The sequence below is a fragment of the Euphorbia lathyris genome, chromosome 3, assembly GCF_963576675.1.
Source record: "Euphorbia lathyris chromosome 3, ddEupLath1.1, whole genome shotgun sequence".
NCBI lineage: Eukaryota > Viridiplantae > Streptophyta > Magnoliopsida > Malpighiales > Euphorbiaceae > Euphorbia > Euphorbia lathyris.
Genome location: NC_088912.1, coordinates 79,800,856 through 79,825,169, shown reverse-complemented (window position 1 = coordinate 79,825,169; position 24,314 = coordinate 79,800,856). Strand labels below are relative to the sequence as shown.

The 24,314-nt window shown below is 34.1% G+C and overlaps 2 protein-coding genes across 2 annotated transcripts; one reads left to right on the top strand and one right to left on the bottom strand.

The window, feature by feature from the left end:
• The first annotated feature begins 5,381 nt into the window (after positions 1 to 5,381).
• LOC136222484 (uncharacterized) lies at positions 5,382 to 19,679 on the top strand. Its single transcript, XM_066010260.1, has 15 exons — positions 5,382 to 6,309; positions 8,853 to 8,908; positions 9,293 to 9,351; positions 9,531 to 9,602; positions 10,058 to 10,141; positions 10,375 to 10,482; positions 13,249 to 13,311; positions 13,997 to 14,077; positions 14,333 to 14,398; positions 15,013 to 15,168; positions 15,285 to 15,362; positions 16,485 to 16,523; positions 17,578 to 17,660; positions 18,111 to 18,183; positions 19,279 to 19,679. Exons 1-15 carry the CDS (start codon positions 5,453 to 5,455, stop codon positions 19,450 to 19,452), a joined length of 2,049 nt encoding a protein of 682 aa, XP_065866332.1. The 5' UTR covers positions 5,382 to 5,452; the 3' UTR covers positions 19,453 to 19,679.
• On the bottom strand, positions 19,562 to 23,772 carry LOC136222485 (ATP-dependent 6-phosphofructokinase 6-like). Its single transcript, XM_066010261.1, has 13 exons — positions 23,501 to 23,772; positions 22,488 to 22,534; positions 22,348 to 22,387; positions 22,205 to 22,267; positions 21,756 to 21,893; positions 21,508 to 21,666; positions 21,377 to 21,430; positions 21,231 to 21,299; positions 20,996 to 21,125; positions 20,482 to 20,747; positions 20,327 to 20,375; positions 20,084 to 20,238; positions 19,562 to 19,922 (listed from the first exon to the last, which is right to left on the bottom strand). Exons 1-13 carry the CDS (start codon positions 23,756 to 23,758, stop codon positions 19,740 to 19,742), a joined length of 1,611 nt encoding a protein of 536 aa, XP_065866333.1. The 5' UTR covers positions 23,759 to 23,772; the 3' UTR covers positions 19,562 to 19,739.
• Positions 23,773 to 24,314: the final 542 nt, after the last annotated feature.

The following is a 24,314-nucleotide window of genomic DNA, read 5'->3' as shown; positions in this document are numbered from 1 at the left end:
AATTAGGAGATTTAATTAGATTAATATACTCCTATTATTATCCAATTAGGTTATTTATTATTATCCTAAATATATTAGATATATTATAAGATAATAATTAGGAATCCTATTCCGAATTGAATTCCTATTAAGTAACCTATTCCTATCTAACTAGGGTTTAGATACAAGTTATTATATATACCCCCCTAATGTGTGAATTTCGACTAAGCCCTAACCTTCCCCTCTATGTGATTTTCGAAACCTACATCTAGAGAGAGAAAAAGAATTCGCATCCCCTAGTTCGTGGATAAGAATTCATACGGCTTCCGTCGATTGATTAATTTCATTCATCTCCTTTTCTCTTTGATCTTGTGTTGGTTAATTAGAGGCAATCTATTTTGGTTGCATCTCATAAGGGTTGATTCCATCTTAACCTCACCGTGTTATACTTCGTGCTTGGGATCTCGGAGAAGAATTGTGGGCACTTCTTTAACAACGGTAGATTGTTCTTCAAAAAGGTATTCCTTCTTATCCCTCTTTATATGAAATAACGATTAACGGATCCTATGGTTAAAAGGAAGTAGGCTAAAATTTTTATATTTCCGCTGCTATACCTTAGCCTAATTTCCAACACTTTTTCCCCTTAACAATGTTGTCAATTCCCAAGTGTCGTTCTTTTTTATGGAATTTATCTCTTCATCCATTGCTTGTCTCCATTTCTTTTCCTGAACATCATCTTCAAATTGTATAGGTTTTGTATCAGCAAACAAACAGAATAAAGTAGTGTTATCTACTTCTTCAGTTTCTTCATAAATCTTGCTCAAGCTTCTCATTCGAGGCTGGCTTTCTGATGAAATTTATGGGGATGAGTCAGTTACATTTGTTTGAGATGCGAAAGGTGAATTCAGTGGTGTGATAATTACATCTTCATTTTGACCTGCAAAATCATCATCATATACAGGAAGGAAATCATAATTTTCATCTTGTGGAACCTCCCAATTCCAAGAGCTTTCTTCTTGAAATTCTGCATCTCTGCTTATCACAACATTTCCATTCCAAGGATTATAAAATTTATAACCTTTGAAATTTTTCTCATAGCCAATAAACACCATCTTCTCACTTTTATCATCTAATTTGTTTCTCAGTTCGTCAGCTACATGAACATAACCAAGACAACCAAATACTTTTACATGAGAAATATTTGGTTTCTTTCCACACCATGCTTCATTAAGGGCCTTTTGCAAAAGCTTCTTTGAAGGACTTCTATTATTTAAATAAACTGCACACGTTACTGCTTCTGCCCATAATTCTTTTGGCATACCTATGCACTTCATCATGCTTCGAGTCATGTTCAGAATGGTTCTATTTTTCCGTTCCACGATACCATTTTGTTGAGGAGATCTTGGAACAATAAGAAATCGATGAACACTAAAACAATCATAAAACCGATTGAACTTCTTGGATGTGAATTCTCCTCCTCGATCAGTTCACAATGATTGAATTTTCAAGCCGCTTTCATTCTTAACTAGTGCTTTGAACTTCTTAAATACTTCAAATGCTTCAGATTTTTCCTTCAAGAAATAAACCCATCTTATGCGAGTATAATCATCAATAAATAATAAGAAATACCGGCTCCCTCCATGTGAACTCGGATTAATAGGACCATAAATATCTGCATGCACCAATTCAAGTGGCTTTGATATGCTTGACAAAGACTCCTTTGGAAAACTCCTTTTGGATTGCTTCCCGTACATACACCCTTCACAAATCTGATTAGGATGGTTTATAGAAGGTAATCTGTGCACCATTTGTTGCTTGCACGTTTGCTTCAATCCACCAAAATTCAAGTGACCCATCCTGAGATGCCACAACCATGTAGAATCTAATGAAACTTTTAAACACATAGGACGATCACTGCTGATTTTCAATTTGAACATCTTGTTTGAAGACATATGAACTTTTACAATCATTTTTCTCTTTCCATCTCTTATAACCAACCCATTCTTACTCATATCCACCTCATAACCTTTATACAAAAGTTGTCCAATACTCAAAATATTGGATTTCAAAGTTGGAACATAATAAACATGAGAAATAAATTGATGATCTCCAGTCTTCAGTTTGATAAGAATGTCACCGCTGCCCATAACTGGAACTTTTGCTTTGTCACCTAAAGAAATACTTCCTTTCTTACATTCATCAACCTTATAAAAAAGTTCTTTATTTCCAGTCATATGATTGCTTGCTCCCGAGTCGAGATACCAAGACTTCTTGCTCCTTTCTTCATCTTCACTACATATCAGCAACAAAGTTGATTCTTCATCGTCGACCTTAACAAAATTGGCATGTTCATCTTTTATAAGAATCAGATTTACACTCTGTAGCATAATGCCCAAATCCTTGACAATTGTAACATTTCACGGCTATGCCAATTATTGCCATGGCCTTGCAAATTGTTGCCTCTTCATGTCCTCTTGCATTCCATTGTTGATTATTTGTTGCTTCATTATTGTGGAAATGGTTGCCACCTCTACTTCTTCCATTATATCCACGATTCCAGCTATGACCTCTACCTCGTGATCTTCCTCCTCCTATTCCATATCCACCTACAAATTTTTTTCTTCTTCTTTATCATTCAAATCCAGTTTCGCCTGCAACACCTAAGCGACATGTTCTTCTCTGTTCTTTAATCTATCCTCATGGGATTGTAACAAACCCAAGAGTTGATCTACAGACATAGTCTCTAGATCATTTGATTCTGCAATAGCAGTCACTACGTAATCAAATTTCTGAGTCAAAGAACGAAGGATTTTTTCTATCACAAGAACATCCTCCATCTTTTCTCTATGTCTCTTCAGCTGGTTCACAATTACCAAGGTTCTATTAAAGAACTCATCAATTGTCTCTGACTCTTTCATCTTGAGTTTCTCATACTCACTTCTCAAGGTTTGCAAATGCACCTTGATTACTTTACCTTTCCCTTTAAAGGAATTTTCAAGAATTTCCCATGCTTCATTCGTTGTTGTTGCAGTAGAAATTTTCACGAACATAATTCTCATCTAGACACATATGGATTGGAGAGAGTGCTTGTTGTCCTTCTTCTTTGATTTCTTCAAATTTCTTGTTTGGTCAGCCGTCAATTCCTCCTCATTCGCTGGCTGATCATATCCGGTTCCTACCCTATCTCATACTTCTTGGGAACCCAACAGAGCCTTCATTCTAATAACACCAATTATCATAGTTCTTTTTTGAGAGTTGTGGATATTTGTATGAGATCATTCCATTCATCATTGTAAGAGAATTTTTACTGGCTCTGATACCAATTTGTTGGATCAAATAAATAAACTTTCAGAGGTAGAGAGGAAGAATATAATTGCTGAAAGAAAATTCTCTTGCCTTAATACTTCTATTGATAAGTATTTATAGATTACATACATGACTATTGGTAAACAACACAACTCTCTGTAAATATAGATGACCCTTTAAGAAACAATATAACTCTTAATAAATACAAATGACTCTTGGATAATACAATAAACCAAATTAAACACTCTATTAATTAAAAGGTTATTATTTCAACAATATCATAATAACAAATTAAAAATTCAAAGAATGGAAGCTCTTGCAACTGAAACATCAACCTAGAAAATGGCATTTCAAAAATAAATCAAGAATACAAAGTCAAAGAACTCTAACTAGAATTATCACAAAAAAGCCAAAGCCTTCGTTACCATACAAGAATTTTTGCAAATGTAAAGGGCAAACATAACCCAAAAAGTCAGACATGCATTGATGGTTTTTGGAGTGTGACGGACTCTCCATTGTCCAAAAAGAAGCGTACAACAAACAACAATAACAAAGCCATAGTCCCGAAATGATTTGGGGTCGACTAACATGAACCATCATATAAAACCGTGAAATCAAGTCGTATCAGCAATACAAATTCTCTCTCCACTCTGTCCTATTCACTACCATAATTTTCTCAATCCAAAAGGAAGCATACATATAAGTAAAAAATACATCAACACCCAAAAATTGGACGAACAGCTACTTACTAGATATAACTGACAAAACATGCCTGCAAATGAAAAAGGCATGAACGTATTTTGCTCATAGTCGCATACATGCACAAGTTTTTTTTATGGAATGAAACGCCGTGTCCAATTGGCGGCTTTAGCAAAGAATAGAGACTGATTTGCTAATTTTATGAGTATGGGGATCCAATTGATTATGGATATATAGTTTAAGGACTGAATTGTGCCTTGTACCAAAAATATATATAACTTTATCAAAATTAATTAATTTAGGACTAAGGCTGTGTTCTTTATCGCTGAAAAAAACTGAGCTGAACTGAACTGAATTGAATTGAACTGAATTGAACTGAACTGAACTGAATTGAACTGAACTGAATGCTACAGAATACTGAACTGAACTGAATTTAACTGAATGCTACTGAACTTAACCGAACTTAACAATAACGATGATATTAGACTTTAAAATAATTTTCATGATAATATTGGACATTAATGAACTTATAATAATAATAATGGTTCTAATAAATTTAATAATATCAATAATACATAAATATATTATTAAAGATAAAACTAAATTGAATATCAAATAAAAGCCCGGATTGATAAAATCTTGGCTCGATAAAAGCCTATAAAATTAAATAAAAATGAGTCTAATTTAAATTAAAAATACAAATTACATACAAACACAAATTTATATATAATTTAAAGCCTATGAAATTAAATACAAATCTTCATATGAATACAAACTCTTAACTTTTTATTTTAATTAAGGGTTAAAGTGAAAAAATAACGTTTTGGGTCAGGAGTAATTTTACCTCTAACGTCTAAAATGGTGCAATTTTATCCCTAACATTGATAAATTCGGTAAATTTAAGAAATAATTCATAATATGGATGCAATTCCTAATTTTTAAATATGAATGCATACTTTAGTTTTAATTTTTTTATTAAACGATATATATTTTAATAAACTACAATTTCTTGACTTTTATCTAATTTATAGATAATGATAAACTATAAATAATAATAATAATAAATAATGATAAATTATAGATAAATAATAATAATAATTATATATAAATAATTATAATATAATTATAATATAATAAATAATGATAATATAATAAATAATGATAAATTACTGAATACTGAAACTGAATGTTGAAACTGTATGCTGAAATTGAATGCTGAACTGAATTAAATTGAATTGAACTGAACTGAACTTATTGTTACTGAAATTAAGTGATAAAGAACATGGTCTAAATTGAAACCTAAATTTTAATTTGGACTAAATTGGTGTTGACCCCACAACTGTAGGGACCAATTTGACCCTTAATTCTAACTTCGTCAGATGGTTTGAAATTGGCGGGTTTCCCTTAAAACCCTAAACCCTTCAAGTCTCCATTTTTGAAATCAGGATTTTACAGTCTCTTTCTATGAATGATGCAAATAGCAGAAATGAAAGCCATGAGATTCTGCACCCAAAAACATAGTTTCTTCTTACATCGACTCGCAGCCTCTAGCGTTTCCTTCCTGCACCCACGAAGATTTCGCTCCACTAACCTTCGTTTCACAGGTGAGTCTGGTCTTGCAGTGGAATCCTCCATAACACAGACTGATTCTGGGGACACCCAGGATGGTAAAATTGGCGGAAATGCTCGGTCAAGTTGGAGCATTTATCTTCCAGACTCGTCTAAATCTGTAACGAGGAGGAGCTTAAAGAAGAGCGATGAACAAGAATCGGTTTCGCCGCTATTGCCAGGTATCGAAAAGGAAAATGGGGATTCAGATAGAGAAAGCGCTTCTGACAGTGCACGGAAGGAAAATTTTTCCAGTTTGGATACAGAAATTAACAATTCAATAGAGAAAAATGGTTACAGTGATTTGAAAAGGGAGAATCTAGGTGATAGAGAAAAAAGTAAACTGGGATTAGCTCGTTATAGCAATGACACTGACGATTCTTGGAGTGGAAGGAGATATGGAGGTACAAAGAAGACCGATATCCCTAAGGATATAATGATTAATAGGAAGAAGATAAAGAGTAAAATTGTTTATGTTTGCAACAGTTGTGGGTATACAGATGGGCAATGGTGGGGATATTGTCGAGAATGTAAGACGGCAGGGTCAATGAAGCAATTTTCAGAAAGGGATGGTTCGAATGGTAGTAATTTGGGTGGGAGTGAAGTTTCTGAAAACATGGTGCGGGCTTGGTTACCATCCAAGGCTGGTGACACGCAACCAGTGAGGTTGATAGATGTGAACCAGAGGATGAATCAGCTGGATTGGAGGTTTTCTTTGTAAGTAATTGCTTTCTCCATGCAGTTACATTTTGTTGCTTGGAAAATTAAGAATACTAGAATATATGTAATATGGTTTGATAATCATCTTAGCAAGACTTTCTAATTATTAGGAATAGTTCATCACGGTTTGTTTGCTTGTTTGAATTTAGAAAGTTGAGAGACGAACGATCTGTTCTGCACTAGTTTTTTTTTTTTTTTTTTTAGAATTTCAAAATTTTATTGTGCTACAAAAACTTACAGAAGAACAAACATACAACAAAGGCAATTAAGCCCAATTTTCGCAAAGATTGCAAGAATGAGAACTATACAATCTCATTTTAACACTACCCCTAATTTTCCTCACAGTATCTGCCTTATTTATCTGCACACCATAAAAATGACACGATTTCTGGGCAACCGGATCTGATAAACAGAAGCAGAAAATGCTGCTCTACGAATAGTAGAAAGAAGAGCTTTTCCTTTTGCCCTTCTAGACAGCCAACTTACCAATCTTCTCCATCCTAACTCCTTTGGAATATTACATCTCCAATTAATCTCATCCCAAATATCTTTAGTGAGGGGACAAACACAAAACAAATGATCAATTGTTTCATCCTCTTGAGCACAAAAAGCACATTTACTGTCTGCAAGATTTGCCCATACAGAAATTCTACTCTTAGTGTTCAACTTATATTTAAGAGCCAACCAAAGAATAAAGGTATGCCTAGGAGATGATTTATAGCCCTAAACAACTCTCCAGCAAGACACATCCTCACCCCTAGGAGCATTTAAATTATAAGCACTATAGATTGTATAAACCCCTTTAGAATTTCCTTTCCACACAACCCGATCCTCAACATCTTCTCTGATATTGTATAGAGACACTGCAGCCCAAGCTTGAACAGTAAGTTCATCTCTTGGATCAGGAAGTCTCAACCCCAAAGGCCCAAAGATCAGCTACCTTCCTATCAGGAGGAACATCTATATCAGAAACAGTAATACCAGGAAATGATCCCTAAGCCCATTCCCATTGACCCACAGATCATCTCAGGAGCTAAACCGCTTCCCATTCCCAAGAATATAGTTAAAATGCTGCTTGAAATAGTTTTTGACATTGTGAATCCCAACCCAGCTCCAACTAGCATCAAAGGGTTTTAAGATACTTAGATACCCCAAAAAAGCTAAACTTCTTAAGCTTATTGGCGTGAACTCAAGTAGCCCAAAGAGAAACCTTATGAGAAATTAAATCCCAAATATGCTTTCCGGTAGCTGCAAAATTCACAAATTCAAATCTCTAATACCAAACACCCCCTCACCCCACTCTTCTTAGCAGTACATATATCAGACCAGGAAACAAGAGCCCCTGAATGCAATTTACTCCTAGTTTCCATTAAAGTTTTCTGCATTTATCATCAATAAGCTTCAGAACAAATTTAAGAAGAAAAACTGAACACCAATCATCAATGTGATCAGTGATCTTAGTAACCTAAGAGAGACATTGAGCTTCAGTCAGCTAGATGAGATTAAAGGCTACCCCAAACACAATGAAAGGTAATTGACCTTCAGCAAAAGGAATATGAACCAAGATATCACTTTTAATCACCTCTGAAATACCACTAAAAAAGATTGCATCTTTCTGGAAGTTAACTTGCAAACCAGAAGCATCTCAGAGTTTAAACAAGTTAATAAGCTCCATAATAGACCCAAGATGTCCCTTACAGAATAAAAACAAGTCATCAGGGAAACATAAATGGGTAAGCTTCAAATCTTTTACAACCCCAATGATACTGAAACCCAGGAGAAAGCTGAGAATGAAACATCCTTGACACATAATCCATTGCAAGCACAAAGAGCAAAGGAGACATGGGATCTCCTTGCCTCAAACCTTCCTTCTCCTAAAAAAATACCCATAAACACCACTGTTAATAAACCTTTCTGCTCTAGTTTTTGATGAAATATAAAGTCACGTTTTAACTTAAACAAATGATCATATTAGGCTTTGTTTTAGAACACTGTTGCTTTAAATAATTGGTAGGGATCTGTTTGGCAAAAAAAATTTAATTGTATATTGTTCCTCTTTGGGCCAATGCCCCATTTTATTTTATTTCTTTTCGTAGTGATTTTTGTATCTGTTTCTTTTAGCTTCTAAAAGTCCTGGCGCATTGAATTTGGTCATTAAAGATACATAAGAATACCATAAATTTTTTTCTTTCAAGGAAGATATATTGGATATAATTTATTGTGAACAGATTTATATTGGTATAAAAAAATCATTTTATTGACTCCAAGTGAACCTATTATTGTGAGGTACATATATTACCACTTGTGAAGAACGTAAAACTATTGTCTTTAACTTCTGTTCTGTGCATCCTATAGAAATGCCTCTGAAATTGTGCATGTACTACTTTTGGGTATCTGCAAATAAGACGTGACCCATTAGAGACATCTCATATGACTGAATTATTTTCCTAGATAGATGAATTAGAGTGATGACTTGCATTGTTTAGAGGGATGTGGTCTGGCGTTCTTTATCATCTCATATATTGTGTGATTATGTTCAGGCCTGGGCTGTTTGGAAGTGAAGTTTGTAGGGTGCTTGGTGGTGGTATTGTTCCAGGTTTGAGCAGATTTACTTGTTACTGTCTTTACATTAATTGTTGCGTTTGGAGTATGAAGATATTGCTTTCCTAACCCTGACTGTTGTCAGCTTGAAGTAGTTATGAGCAAGACAATATACTACTTAAATCATAATCACATGATTTAGTTCCTGCTAAGTTATTGGTTTCTCTCTTGTTAAAGATCTCAGAAATATCTTAATTTCCATTTTAATTAATCCAACGTTCCAGCTATGCAGCAAGCAAACAATGTTGAAACTTAAAATTCCAAATTGTGACAACCTTACAATCATTTTCTTAATCAGCATTCACGTTTTGTTTTTTTTGGTTCCCCTATTATTTTATACAAGCTATATTTATTTTAATTTCATATCTTTTGGAATAAGGTTCTCTGATTTTGGTTGGTGGTGATCCTGGGGTCGGCAAGAGTACACTACTATTGCAGGTATAAGTTGCCTGTGATAAATTTGAACTGATGTTCTTCTCTTTGTGAAATCTGGTGATTTTATTCCTTTTCACATTATCAGAATGTTTTCTTCCCCTCTCAGTCTGATCTAATATTGTCTTTTTCCACCTCTCATCCCTATTTTTGCTGTTATGTTCTGATGGCTTTCAAATTTGAAGATTGCTGCGTTAATAGTTGAAGGAAAGGATGTCGATAAACGATCTCCAGTTGTGTATGTCTCAGGGGAAGAGGTTAGTCTATTTTGTTTTCTGGTTTTCATATGCCATATGTTGTTTCTTTTCCCTCTCACTTTCTCTTTCCTCAGCCGCCAATGAGAAAAAGAAAAAAGAAGAAACACACCATTTTTTTTTCTTTGTCTATCCAACTAGTGATGGAATTTCAATTTCTCATGATTTTCATGATAATTTTATCCATTTCTTCTCTTATAAAGTTTTCCTGCTTTTTCCCCCTAAATGAATGGAGATTAACTTCATTTCTTTTTGGATAAAGTGTAGAAGGCTTCAACTTCAGTAATTCTGTTATGCCATTCTTGTGCTGTTTTTAGAAGGCACAGATTTGGTGCTATTTTCGAATAACTTTTTTTTTTTTGCCTTCCTCAGTTCCTCCTGTACTTTAGGAGCCACAGTATTATTAGCGGTTTGTGACCATTATCTCATTTTTCTCTTTTTTTTTTTCCTTTTGGCAGAGTGTTGACCAAATTGTAAACAGGGCTGACCGATTATGCATTGGAGCAGAGGAACTTTTCTTGTATCCTAGCACCGATGTTGAGGTGATAGTTCCCTTATCATGCTTACTCGATTTGATATCTACTAATTAGCTTTGGCCTTCCATGGCATTAATGATTCTGTGTTACTGCAAGTTCACTTTGAACTAAATCATGTCATTGGTGTCATCAGATTAAACCGTCACTTGATAGTTGATACTATTAGTCATATCATAAATTAATGAGAACTTCTGTGAAATGTTTATAATAATAGCTACTGTTTACTCATCTTTTTATAGGACGTTATAGCAAAAGTTCAGCTTCTATCCCCTTGTGCGTTAATTGTCGATTCAATTCAAACAGCTTATATACAAGGAGTTACTGGAAGTGCTGGAGGATTATCTCAGGTTAGAATGGTTTTGAATACCCTATTCAAGCAAAGTTGATGTTTTTATCAAATCTCTTTGCCCTTTAAGGCATGCTTTACTTCCAACTCTTTCATTATGATGCATAGATAGAAAGCTAGGAAGCACCGACATGGGTACTCGTACGGGTGCGGCAAACGACATTTTAAAAAATATGAGACACGGGTTAGGCGGGGACACACCAAGTATATATATAATGTATCATAAATAAAATTCATAAGTCATTATAAACCATAAATAACATCCATAATAAGTCATTAATTCATAAAAAAGAAACATTTAATACTTCAAAGTTCAAACTATTTAACCTACCAAAAAATGAACGGCTGCTATGTTATTTTCTTTAGATTTTGATTTCTTTTTTTATTTATTTATTAGGTTTTTTTTTGTCAACCCCTCTTTTTTGTAAAATTTTAAAAGAAATCTCTATATTCTACTCAAGGTTGTCAAAAACGCTATGCGCTAGTCGGGCAGACATGGCCCTCGGGGATTAATCGGATTTGTATTTTTTATTTTTTAATCAACAAATTGTTATATAAATTCAATTAAAATATGTATTATATTATCTAAAAACAATAATATAAAATTATTTAATATAGAAAAACATGTATATTTGTAACATATATCTTTAAAAATGTGCAAACATCAACATTTCAACAATAATATCATTGAAACAATTTAAAAGTGAATTATAATAAACCAAAAAAATAAATTCACAATAAAAAATGCTTTTGTTAATTGTCGCTTAGGCGCTACCTAGGCGGTCTAGGCGGAGGCCAGGCGGCTACAAATCGCCTAGGAGTCAATAAAACGCCTAGAGGGACTAATCGGAGAAAATCAGAAACCTTGTGCCCGAAGTGTCCCCATAAAAAAAGAAAATGAAAAAGAGGGGACACTTATTTTGGAGTCCCCGAGTGTCCCCGGAGTGTCAGAGTGTCCGGAGTGTCCGACACTCATATGTTAACCTCCTAGAAGTTTTGGTGCTTCCTAGATAGAAAGTATTACTTACTGCTGAGAATAAATATTTCTCAAAGGTAGTGTGGTTTAGTTAACTCCTCATTTGAAGAAAGTCTTACATTTAAACTCCAACCAGGTTTTAACTTAAGTAATGGACCACCCTACTTGGTATCTTTTACATGGGGGTAAATTTCATCAATGGCGTACAACCTTTACTCAATTTCACACTTTGGTGTACAACCTTCATTTTGTCACACTAAAGTATACCACCTTATAAATGACCTCCCACTATGGTCTATAGCAGGTAAAAATGACCGGTCAACGCTCAGTCAACACGCCACCTCAGCTTTGACCGGTCAAAAAGTAAAAAAATTTGATAAATTACTTTATATATTCTTATTTAAGGAACAGTCTCTGTCCTTTCTTTCTCTCTCTCTCAAACAAAAGAACCACCTGTTAAATCATTAAATCATGACTCAACAAAAACTTCAGTTATCAAAACTTGAAAATCCAAGTCTAGTTAAGATCTCAATTTCAAAAACACAGATTTATACTTTACATAAGACCTGAAATTCAAATTTTTCGTAGAAAATTGAAAACCAAAGCAGCACACAACTATGACCAAGCATGGAAAAAATTGAAGAAAATTGAAAACCAAAGCACTGTAATTTCTGGGAATTTTCTTTTTCAAACCAAAGCTCCACTAATGCTGCTTTTTTCTTGAACACCCATTTAAAGCCTTCACTATTTTTTTCCCAATTAAAGCCTCCATTATTTTTTTTCCCAATTAAAGCCCCTATAGCACCGCCACATTTTGAGTAAATTTCTTGAAATCCTTTTGTCCCAACTCTAAGATTGATGGATTAGCAGCGAATTCGACTTTGATGTTGCAACTGGTCTGAAGAAGATTCTTGCTTCTTCTACACTAGTTCAGTGTGAACGAAAATAAGGAAGCTAAGGCTCTCCTAAATAATCGTTATCCTGTTCAGAAGCTTCGGTAGTCGAAGGGACTGTAATGATTTCTAAATTCAGTGATCGAGCCAAAGAACCTTCGTGCTTGTGAACAGCAATTCAAAGCTGTTATTGCAGTTTAGAGCTCCTGATAGTTCGCGTTTTCAGCAGAGTTGAAGAGTTGGTGGTGGATTGATGAAGAAGGTTTAAGAGAGAGAAAAGTAAGAGAGAGATGAAGTATCTGAAATGTAAATAAAATAAAATATATCTATCTAATCTGATGGAAATAATAGTAAAAATGGCTACTGAGTTGGATAGAGAAGAGTTGGAGACAGAAAGGAGTCCTGGGAAAGATGGAGAGAGAGAGAGGTGAACTAAGAAGAAGGAGAGTGTTTTTATTTTTTTATTTTTTTAGAGCTAAGGGTATTTTAGTCATTGTACATGTGGGGAGCTGAGGTGGCGCGTTGACCAGGCGTTGACCGGTCATTTTTACCTGCTATACACTATAGTGGGAGGTCATCTATAAAGTCGTACACTTTAGTGTGACAAAATGAAGGTTGTACACCAAAGTGTGAAATGGAGTAAAGGTCGTACACCGTTGATGAAATTTACCCCTTTTACATGATGTAATGTTCTTCTGGTTGCAAGTATAAGAGGAGCAATTTAAAAGTAGTTCATAAGAGTATTTGTATATTACTATGTGTCAGTAGCATTGCATAGTGGTCTCTCTCTCTCTCATTTTACTTTTTGCATCTTATATTTTCTGTGGCAAATGGACATGCTATGCAGCAAGTTCAAGTTAGCAATTCTGATTTTTGATATTGTGTGCATCCTTGACAGGTTAAGGAATGTACATCAGTTTTGCTGCGTTATGCAAAGAAAACAAACATACCAGTTCTTTTGGTGAGCGTTAATTGTTTGATGCATATAATGTGCATTTGGTTTTTCTGTTCTTTTGAGTTTGATATGTTCATTAAGGTACAAAGGAAGAAAGTGATTCATTCATTACTCGCAAGACATGATCACTCTACTGAGCTTTCAAATAAATGACCATTATATATAGCTATTTTGCTAGTCTATCTTGACTAGTATTTGAGAATCATTGGTGAAGCTGTCTGTTGTAGCCATCAGAACCTTTCTGGCATGCAAATTTTCAATGAGTCAAGTAATGCTTTTTCTAATCATTATAATACCTTGTAATGGTCATATCACAACTTTGTCCACTGACCATGATTTAAATCCCTGCTCCCTCTTAATCTTTGACAACAATGTCTTCAGGACTCTCTTCTTTCACATTCCAGAGAGTTGATATTTAAATTTTGAATTTGCATTTGCTCTTTTTTTTAGTGGATGTGTTTCTTTTGTGTAGTTTGTTCAGTTCTTTTGAACTCTGTGGATTCACATTTTCAGCTCTCAGATAATGTACCTATAGTCATTACCTTTTTTCTAGTTTGGTATCTGACCTCGAACTTTTTGTCTGTATTGTGGTCTCTTATGATTGTTGACTGCTATAAAAAATGCTTTAACTTGCTAAAATTAATTCGTCTCTTATATCGTATCATCTTTCTTCTTTTTTTATGATTTGCAGAGTGGACATGTGAACAAATCTGGAGATATAGCAGGGCCTCGGGTCTTGGAGCACATTGTTGATGTTGTTTTATATTTAGAAGTTGGTACCCGTTATACATTTTCTTTCTTGATAGTTGTGAGGATACCTTTGTTATGATGTAGGCTACTTATAAAAATATTTTCCATTTGGCACATAGTCTTTTATTGCCTGCAATTTGCTTGCACATATATCATCTAGTTAATGGAGTCCAACTCTTTGTAGATGCGGCCTTTTAACATTAGCAATTAAACTTAGTTTGTTGTTGCCTGTTGGATAGTGAAGTTTGCTGACCCTAGTTATGTTATTTCATACCAGGGAGAGAAGCACTCAACTCATCGCTTACTTCGACCAGTGAAGAATCGCTTTGGATCCACTGATGAGGTGTGGACACTGTTGTTCATGCAGTTTGTCTTTCTTTCTAATCTATAGCCAGTCAATTTGGGATTGGGCATTTTGCCGATCAGTGTAGCAGCTTGTTGATAGCTTCCTTTACAATGTAGTTCTAATCTCGCTAAACACCTGGGCATTGTAGTGTAGCCTTTTAGTTCATTCCAGTAATTAGATGCTTTTTGCATGGGAATCTATAAATGAATGTAAGTTCATGTCTGCTTCTATATTAATGTATGTAATCCCAACATGAAACTCGCTTGGATCATTTCTAAGTAAGGGGTTAACCCCTTTTGATTATTGTCCAAATTGATGCAAGTTTTTTTTTTTAACTTTTAGTTTATGTGTATTTCGCAGTTTAGGTTGAGTTTATTTTGCTCCAACTATGTCCAAGCAGTTATTTTTTATGTATAATGTTTCCCTTTTTTTCCGAACCTGGACTATAGTTTGCATGTTACTAAATCTTTTTGAAAAGTCTTCCTAAAACGTTGGAGAGGATGGTTGATTATTATTATTTGGCTGCAGTTTGCTTAATCCTTGATGAATGTGCTTATTCACATAAATGTTTCTTTTGGGTTCTTTTGATAATAGAATGTTCTTGCCTTCAGCTTGGAGTATTTGAAATGTCCCAATCTGGCCTGCAAGCTGTTGCAAATCCAAGTGAGATATTTTTAAGTGAACAGTATGCAGATTCAGAGATTTTAGTTGGACTAGCCATTGCAGTTATAATGGATGGATCTCGAAGTTTCCTCATTGAAATTCAGGTATGTGAATATTCTTCACATGATAGTTCTTCTTACTTCTTTTTGTCAATCATTTGTGTTGTGTTGATGAACTATGACCTCTGAGTCATCCATTTTGCTTGCTGACTTTTTTATAGGCGCTATGTACAACTGGTTCATCAGTTTCAAGGCAAGTTAATGGGATCCAGACAAGCAGAGCTGACATGATTATTTCAGTAAGTGCCCTGAAGTTATGATAAGATTTTGTTGCATGTTGTGCCATTGCTGCTGTGGTGTTATTTACACTTCTTGTTAGACTAAAAATTCTTGATTGTGATGGCAAATTGAGTAGTTTACGGAGATATCTTCCTTATATCTGTGCACAGGTGGACTTTTTATATTTTAAAGTGGCGATATTTGTTGTCTTTATCCCTAGGTTGAGAAATTCTTCAAATTTAGAAAGTGAGTGGTATTTCTGCATATAAAATTTAACTGTTCAGTAATCAATCAAATTATCCTTTCTAACTTGATTTAAGCATGATTGATAAATAAACTATTGGTTAAATGCCAAAACCATTCAAGATTTTCAACATTAAGCTTTCTGAAGGATTCATTTGTAATTTATGTTTATTTTCTTTGACACAATTTGTAATTTATGTTAAATACTTTTTTATATGCATTTCACAGTCCTTATCAGTTTAACTATGAAATAATACTTATTACCATGCATTATATTAAATGTTGCATCTCATCTAAAGCACTGTATCTAATCCACTTGTATCTTTACAGCTGTTTTCTGTTCTCTTTTCCTTTCCCTAGAAAGCTAAATAATGATTTCAAGACACAAGGTCTTTTTTAATATGTACTTAAGAGGCTAAGGATTTATCATTTTGATCAGATATTTTGAGTTGTGTATACACATAAAATTAGCTAATTGTACCTACGAATCTATAATTGTTCGAATATCAAGCTCCCACTACTATGTGACAAGGTTTCCCTGTTGCAGAGTTTGAATAATATTGGAAAATAAAAGACAAGTCTAAGCGGGTGAATTTAAATTAAATAAGGGAATTTTAGCAAGTTCTCTTGTGTATCACTTGCACTCAGGCAAATATGTGTGCATTGATAAGCGTAATCTTTTTGCTTAGGAGCAACAGACAAAATATGCTTTCATGACTCCCCCATTTATTATGAATCAAAGATAGTATTAGCCCAACAATTGTTTCTGATCTCACTTATGTTTGTTATGGTTCACATTCTAGCTTTAGGGGCTAAAGGATTGGATGATAAATAATTAATTCCTTAACTGTAGCATATTTTCTGATTTGGAATTGACAATTTCATGTCTTAAATAATAGGTTGTAAAAAAGCAAGCTGGTCTAATGCTTCAGGAAAATGTAAGTTACTATCTACATTCTATGAATTTGACTAAAGTACTTCTCTTTGCTCTGGTTTTCAGTTTATGTTTCCGTAGCGTTTACTTGTCTTTTCCATGTTCAATTTCGATCAAGCTTTTTGGAAATGCAATATGTTGAATGTGTACTAGCTGTTGTCTAGTGCATTTTTCTTTTATTTCCTTTTCAAGTTTATGCTGCTCAGATTGAAGACTGTTAAAGATGTTGAGTGGGATATCTGCTAGGGAAGTGAACAATGTGAATAAATACTTGAACTTTACCTTCATTTTAAATTTTATACTGTACACGTGGTTTGAACATCAAGAAGTTATGACTAAATCCCTCTGCAAAGTCTAGTACTCTATTTTTTCCCTTATGAACAAAATCTTGTTTTTCTTTTTTCTTTTTCAAGCATGGTAGAATTTTTTTATTTTTTTTACTTTTTGTGTGTGTTTGGATCATTAATCTAGTAGTACTGCAGACTGGGGCAAGAAAACATTTGTGTGAATTTAAAATCTGCTTGATTCTTAAAATTTTAGTTTCAAATTTTAACAAAGAGAACGATTTTGACTGGAAGCCTAGGCAAGCTCAGTTTGCAATGCTGACAGTAAGTATCTATTTCTGCTCCAGAGAAAATATAAGCATCACTTGTTTAAGTGGTTAGTAGATACTGATATGTACAGAGACTAATTTTTCGCAAAGCTAAAAATGACGATTACACTATTTTGGACGCAGAACAAAAAGATTTTTAAGTTTTCCAGCTTAACATGCCAAAAACTTGAAAACTATTTTTTTGTTAATTGAGCACATGGGCTCCTAGTCGTATATGGCCCACAATCTATCTCAGGTGAGCCATGGTACAACCAAAATTTACAGTGACAAATCGTACAGTGACAAAAATGATTGGAAAAATGCATATAAGGTCAATGCTTTTCTGGTCGTTGGTCTTGAAATTGTCGTATGCAACAGAATAGCCCTGTGAACTAATTTAGTTTAAAATGGTTATTGTGGAAGTTGTTTACTGTGATAATATGCTTCTTTTGTTTCTGGGCATCAGGCTATCTTTTTAAATGTGGTTAGTGGGGTGACACTAACAGAGACAGCAGGGGATGTGGCAATAGCAGCTGCAATTTGCAGTAGGTAAGCGTTTTCATATCCAGTTTCTTTCCTGCTCTTCTTGCCTTCTGGACGACTGCTCTCCAGTATATTTTGAGTTGAAACATAACCAAAAAGGATACTAAAGTTCATTCAAGTATCGAAACTTTATTGTTTATGAACCCTTAGGCAGTTTTTTCTTAGGTTATCAATTATATTTACCATTGTAAATTATGTTAGGAGTTACATAGTGTCTTGCTCCATATTCGGAAAAGGCTACCACTTAGGTTAATTAACGAGCTAAATGCAAAATAATTCATGAGTTCGTGTACGTATTTTTGGTACACATTAACTGCACTTATGCAAATGTAAGGACCCTTACACAGTCTTACGATTCCGAGATTTTCTTTTACCATCCTGAAAACTTTAAGTTCTCATACGTTTACTGCAAGGATTAGTTGGAATTGATATTTCCATGTTTCCTTGACATCTCAGTTTCTTGGAGATTCCCATTCCCAAAGATGTTGCTTTCATCGGAGAAATTGGCCTTGGTGGCGAGCTTCGTACTGTAAGTATATAATACCTTGTTTTGATATTTAACTCTCGTAAACACTTTCAAGGATAAAAGCATGCTTCTTTATATTATTTATATATTTAGCATTTGATGCCATTTCTTCACTTTAAATAAAATACACATGACATTGATTTTTTTTTTCTCCCCCCCTCTCTAACTGTTATTTAATTTACCTAAAATCAAGGCAAGAACTGAAACTGCTTGGTTGTAATAAACTAGGCCTGGAATAAGAATGATATCCCTTTTCTCCGGGAAATCAGCCATTTTCCCCTATTCCCCATGACGAGATTCCCTCTCCATGGGAAACAAACAAAACTTTTTGTTGTGTTCCAACAGATAATAGTTTGATGGATTACACTTAAAATTCAGGGTAAATAATTTATTAGTCCCCCAGTTTTTACCTAACACACTGTTTAGTCCCCCTATTTTGAAAAACACATTTTAAGGTCCCTATCTTTTGCCAATATTAACCTTGTGGTCCTTTTATCTATTTTTTTAGATTTTTAACTCAACATATCTTAGCTTTTAGGACAACCACAGTACTGTACAAGTTGACCATGTTACTCTGTTAGTTTATATATATCTGTTTATGCTAAAATATAACGATTACAAATCTAAAAAAACTAGACAAAAGGATCAAATGGTTAATATTGACAAAAGTTAGGGATCTTATAATGTGTTTTCCAAAATAGGGGGACTAAACAGTGTGTTAGGTAAAAAGTAGGGGACTAATAAATTATTTACCCTAAAATTTAATATCTAAAATTACATTATTATAAACTATAGTTCGGAAATTATATACGAAGTATAATTTTTGCCATTGACATGACACAGAGAACTTAAAGATATACATACATCTCTTGTTGGTCTTGAAGGGGCCTAATCAGTAGGCCTGACCAAGTTTATCTGAAAAGCTCGAGTCAGTTAATGAGAATCGTGCTTCTTTTAGTTGGTTTGCTTTCTTACTGGAGTTACTTGAATGATCTGACAGTGCAAGAACAGTTTTTAGCATTAACTGTAAATGTAATCATGTATTCTTTTGAAATGTTAGTGGTTTATTTTGATCTATTTTTATCAATGGAACTACAGGTACCTTTAATGGAAAAGAGAATCAATACTGTGGCAAAAATTGGATATAAGATGTGTATTGTTCCCAAGTCAGCTGAAAAATATCTGTCAAATCTAGCTTTAGAGGAGATAAAAATCATTGGCTGTGTAAATTTGAGAGAAATGATTGAAATTGTTTTCAACGGGCGCAAATGAAGGAGGAAATCTCTATTTGCACATCGGACAGTTGGAGAAAAGAAGAGGACACTACCGCGCACTTGGTATATGTATCATTTTGTATATCATTAGTCCAGCATGCGAGAAATTTTGAAGGTCTTAGCAAAAACTTTGATAAATGATTTTGCATTGTGCTCTCAAGATAAACTTTGATGTATGTAAAGGTAAATATATGTTGTATTATAATATCGATCTTTTTCGTCTAAGCGACTTGAAACTCATTAGATGTTGATTTTCTCAAGTTGGCACGTAGTTTTGTGGTGCTTCTACTCAGCTTTTAGTGTTAGCTTATCAATCTCCCCATTTAGTAGCAAGCTGTGTGGTTCTTCATCTAATTCTTCTTCCATTACATGTTTAGGTTCCAGAAAGCTTGGTTGATGTGTAGAAGATAGAAGCCTCGCCCACATCCTATCAGTTATCACAACCTTATTCGGTCTCTCCGTAATCCTCTGCATGATCACAGTTTAACCAAAATAAGAAACTCACGAGACCAAAACCTAGAACATTGTGTAATTAGGACAGATGCAAACTCATGAAGATCTATTAGTTTAGGATATGATAATCCCCGCCTATCTTGTTTGCAGCTTTAAAACCAATGAGAAGGACTTACATAAAATGGTATATAAGCATGTCTTCCATTAACAGGTGCAACTGTGAACCCTGTATATCCTGCCATTGCACCATGAATGGCGCTGTGAGCTAGCAGAGTGCAGTAAACGTTATCAGACGCGTTGCTTGGAATTGCACGGATCATGTAAGTCGGATCTGCATCGATACATAATCGCTGTTCTGGTTAAACATGTACAGTACAGCGTATAGGATGGAAAGTAAAAAGTTTCAGCTGATTGATTACCAATGTATTTGAGAGTAATATTCATCTTTTCGTGTTTTGAAAAGTGATCCTGCAAAAATCGAACAACAACTTTTAGAAATTTGCTCACTCTAATGCCGATGAAACATGAAAAGCTGCAATATAAGTGATCCTGCAAATGTGGATGTAGATCAGACCTTAATCTCTTGGGATATCCACAGACCAACATCTTGGAGTAGCTTGTTTCCTGAAGCATCCTGCTGATTGGTGGCGCGCAGACTTTCAGAAAGAAGTTCTTGTCCTGCACCTTCAGCAATTACAAGCACCATATGTCCATGTTCTTTTAGTCTTCTTCTTATGTATTCAAACAGTCCGCCATGGCCTTCAAGGTAAAAGGGCGATTCTGGAATCAGGCAGCAGTCCACATCCCGGCTAGCCAGAGTAGCATACATTGCTATGAATCCTGCATCATAAACTTCTTTTAGATTCGTATCTTCAAGTATATAAAAGGGCATCTGGTCGTCGATTCCTTAATATAGACTGGCTATTTTGGAGACGTAGTTACCTTCTCTTTAACATCATTTAAAAGCTTAAGATGCAGGTCCAGAATATTCATGTATAAGATCAGACAGCTTACCAGCAAATCTTGCAGATAATCTTACTTTTTTAATAACACTTGTAAGTATTATAGTACATCAATTCGGAGCTTACCACTATATCGCCCCATTAACTTGACGACTCCAACACCATTCTCAAAGCTTTCCGCTTCAACATGAGCAGCGTTGATAGCTCGCTGAGCTTCCTCGACAGCAGAATCAAAACCAAAAGATTTGTCTATAACCTGAACCAAAACGTGCACAATGAATTCATCAATCTTCATTACAATGTTGCATCAGAAGCTGAATCAGAGCTGTAGCCAACAAGTTGTAACGATCAAGAAAATTACCGGAATGTCATTGTCAATAGTCTTTGGAATCCCAACCACAGCAACTTTGAGCCCTCGTCTTCTAATTTCCTGCTTGATCAAAAATACTAAGAACAGTCAATACACACGAATATACTTCATTTGCCTGCAGACTAATTAAAATTCACCTCAAAAATCACAGAAGCCCCCCTTTGAGTTCCATCACCTCCAATGATATAAACCTGAAACGTATTTAAAAATACTTCACCTGTACTCAAAACCGGAAAGCTGAAGACAAGGAGCTGAAGAATGCATTTACCTGATTTATACCGCGATCCTGGATGCTATCGACGATCTTGGAGGTATCATAGCCTCCTCTAGAGGTCCCGAGAATGGTGCCACCTCGTTTATGAATATCATTTACCGCCTTTGGCGACAAAGCAATTGTATTCCTAGCATAAAAACCTTTGTATCCTCCCTGTATTTTAAAAGCAACTGTCAAATTTACCTGAATCTAATAGGAACTAATTGATTAGAAACAATAAATTAGTGTGGTTTATGAATTACCTCTATCCCAAGAATCTTGTTGACACCATACATGTAATGTAATCCACATACTAACTCCCTAATCACTGTGTTTAAACCAGGGCATAAACCACCACATGTCACAATACATGCGTGCACTTCGTCGGATTTGAAATATACCTATTTAACCAATGGCGGAGTCAGAAACAAATATTTAGAGGGTAAAAAATATCTTAAAAATTGCAGATTCTTTTGGGACTAAGTATCGGTGTTGGATATTTCCGTCTCCGATTCCATCATTGATGTCATATCCGTTACAAATTCTGAATAAGCAACATTACAGATGGAAATTATATATTTTATGATGGAAATTTCGGTTATTCTAATTTTTTTTTCCTCGGAGTCCGGAGATCAACACTGTTTCTTAGTAACAGGTCAACGGTATTAAATAAATAGTAATCACGAAATTAATTAAGGATAATCGTTCCAACCTTTTGACGGGGACCAGCACGTCTAAAATGTAATCCTCTTGGACTCTCCTTCTGTACAACAATCTGCGTTGATTAATCAGAATTAGTGGGTACTTTGGTTAACTATAATCAAAATCAGAAAATAAGTTAATAAAATAAATTACCTTCTGAGCAACAGTATCATCTGCATTCACGAAATACTGCCTGATTTAAAACATAGTAGTTTTTCATGATATCAGATATGAATAAACTGATGTCATGTCTCTCATCATTTTTAACTAAAAAACAAAAATATTCAACTTACTTTACAACTGAATATGCAGGATTGTCTTGCAAGGGATTGGGATATGTCTGAATCCGTAAAAAAGATAAATTAAAATTAATGAAATAAGAATAAAAATAAAAATATATTTTCTTCTCATGTGCTGGAAAAGGAAAAAAAAAAGAAGAAGCAATGAACTAATCAACTTCCAAATCTTTTAACGTTTTAACTTTGCAAAACGATATTTTTTAATTCACTAATTGGCTCTTTTTTTTTTTTTTTTTATGAGATTTAATCTTATCAAACTTGATATTAAAAGGAAACTTTTTTTTTTTTTTCAAATTGCATTTAGAATTCATGGTGCGTAATTGAAGTATACTAATTTTATCTATTAAAGGGTAAACCTTATCAAAAGAAAATTAAGAGTTAAAAATCATTAAATTAAAGTTATGGGCTAAAAATAAAAATATTAACAAGTCAAAGGGCCAAAAATGCTTTTTAAGGAATAAAGGACAAAAATAGGGTTAAATGTACCATTGGTCCTAAACCTATTTATCTCAATAAAATTTGTCTCAATTACATTACTTTGCCAATTTTAGTAGTTAAAATAGTTAAAATAGATCAAAATAATACCATAATTGACATGTCACTCAACTAAGATCTCCCATCGAAGTAACATGTGGCAGCTATGTGTTGATTACTTTTATAAAAAAATTAAATTTTATTTTTTCCATAAAAAAAACTTACACGTGATAGCTACCACGTGTCGTTTTGATAAGGGATCTCAATTGAATTACGTTGATTTGTCAGTCATGGCATCATTTCTATGTCCTTTACAAAATTCAAAGTTGAGTGATTTTATCAAGAAAAATTGAATTTGAGCTTTGAAACAATAATAATTAATCTAATGCAATATTAAGTCTAATATTTCAGACCACGTCATCTTGGCTTGAAATATTTGACTTAACATTGGACTGTTTTTCTCTGATGACTATGTGGTAAATTTCAGGCTTATAGCAAAGTAAAATGAAAAAAAGGTAAAATAGAAAAAGTACAGGGAGATCGGAGATATAATCAGTCAAGTGAGGAACATCTTCAAGAACGTAGCCAGAGTCGCCGGCGACGATTTTGGGGTCGAATTTCGTAGAATTTGGCGTGCTCGTATCTCTGGGACTGGGAGAAGAAGATGAAGAGGTTGAAGAGAAGGTTCTAAAGTAAGGCCTGTGATTATCGGTTGTATGATAACCGTTGGTAGGATCGAAGCACCGGATCCGCGGCGATGTGAGCGAAGCTGAGCTAGAAATGGTGTCCATTTTGTGAATTCTAGAGAAACTTTCAAGGAGTGGAGACCCTATTTGTAGCCCATCAACTATGATGATGTTAGCAATAAAATGATTGAGAGTCGGTTTGGTATGCCGTAATGCAATGTAATGTAATCAAACTTGTAATATAAAATGATTCCATTACCATGTTTGATTGTTAAATAAATAGAAAAGGAAGAAATGTAACTACCATTATAATATTTATGTTTGTCTAAATAAATATAATCATAAAATTTTATTTGCATAATTAAAATTAACGAAAAACATAGTATGAAAAATGAGATTAAGCGAAAAACGAAAAACACGGAAAATACAAAAAATGCCAAAAAAAAATTTGAATCAAAATCAAATACAAAATTGGATTAGCTGAAATTAATTTAATTAGTGTATATATATATATAAAAAATTACTTTTTTCTCGTTTTTAAATTTTCATGTTTTTCTAATTTTTGCGTTTTTGAGAATAATAAGATGTTAGATTGAGGTGTGAGATTTGATAAATGAGAGGTTAAAGAAGCTTTAAGAGTAACAATTAGGATTACATGTTT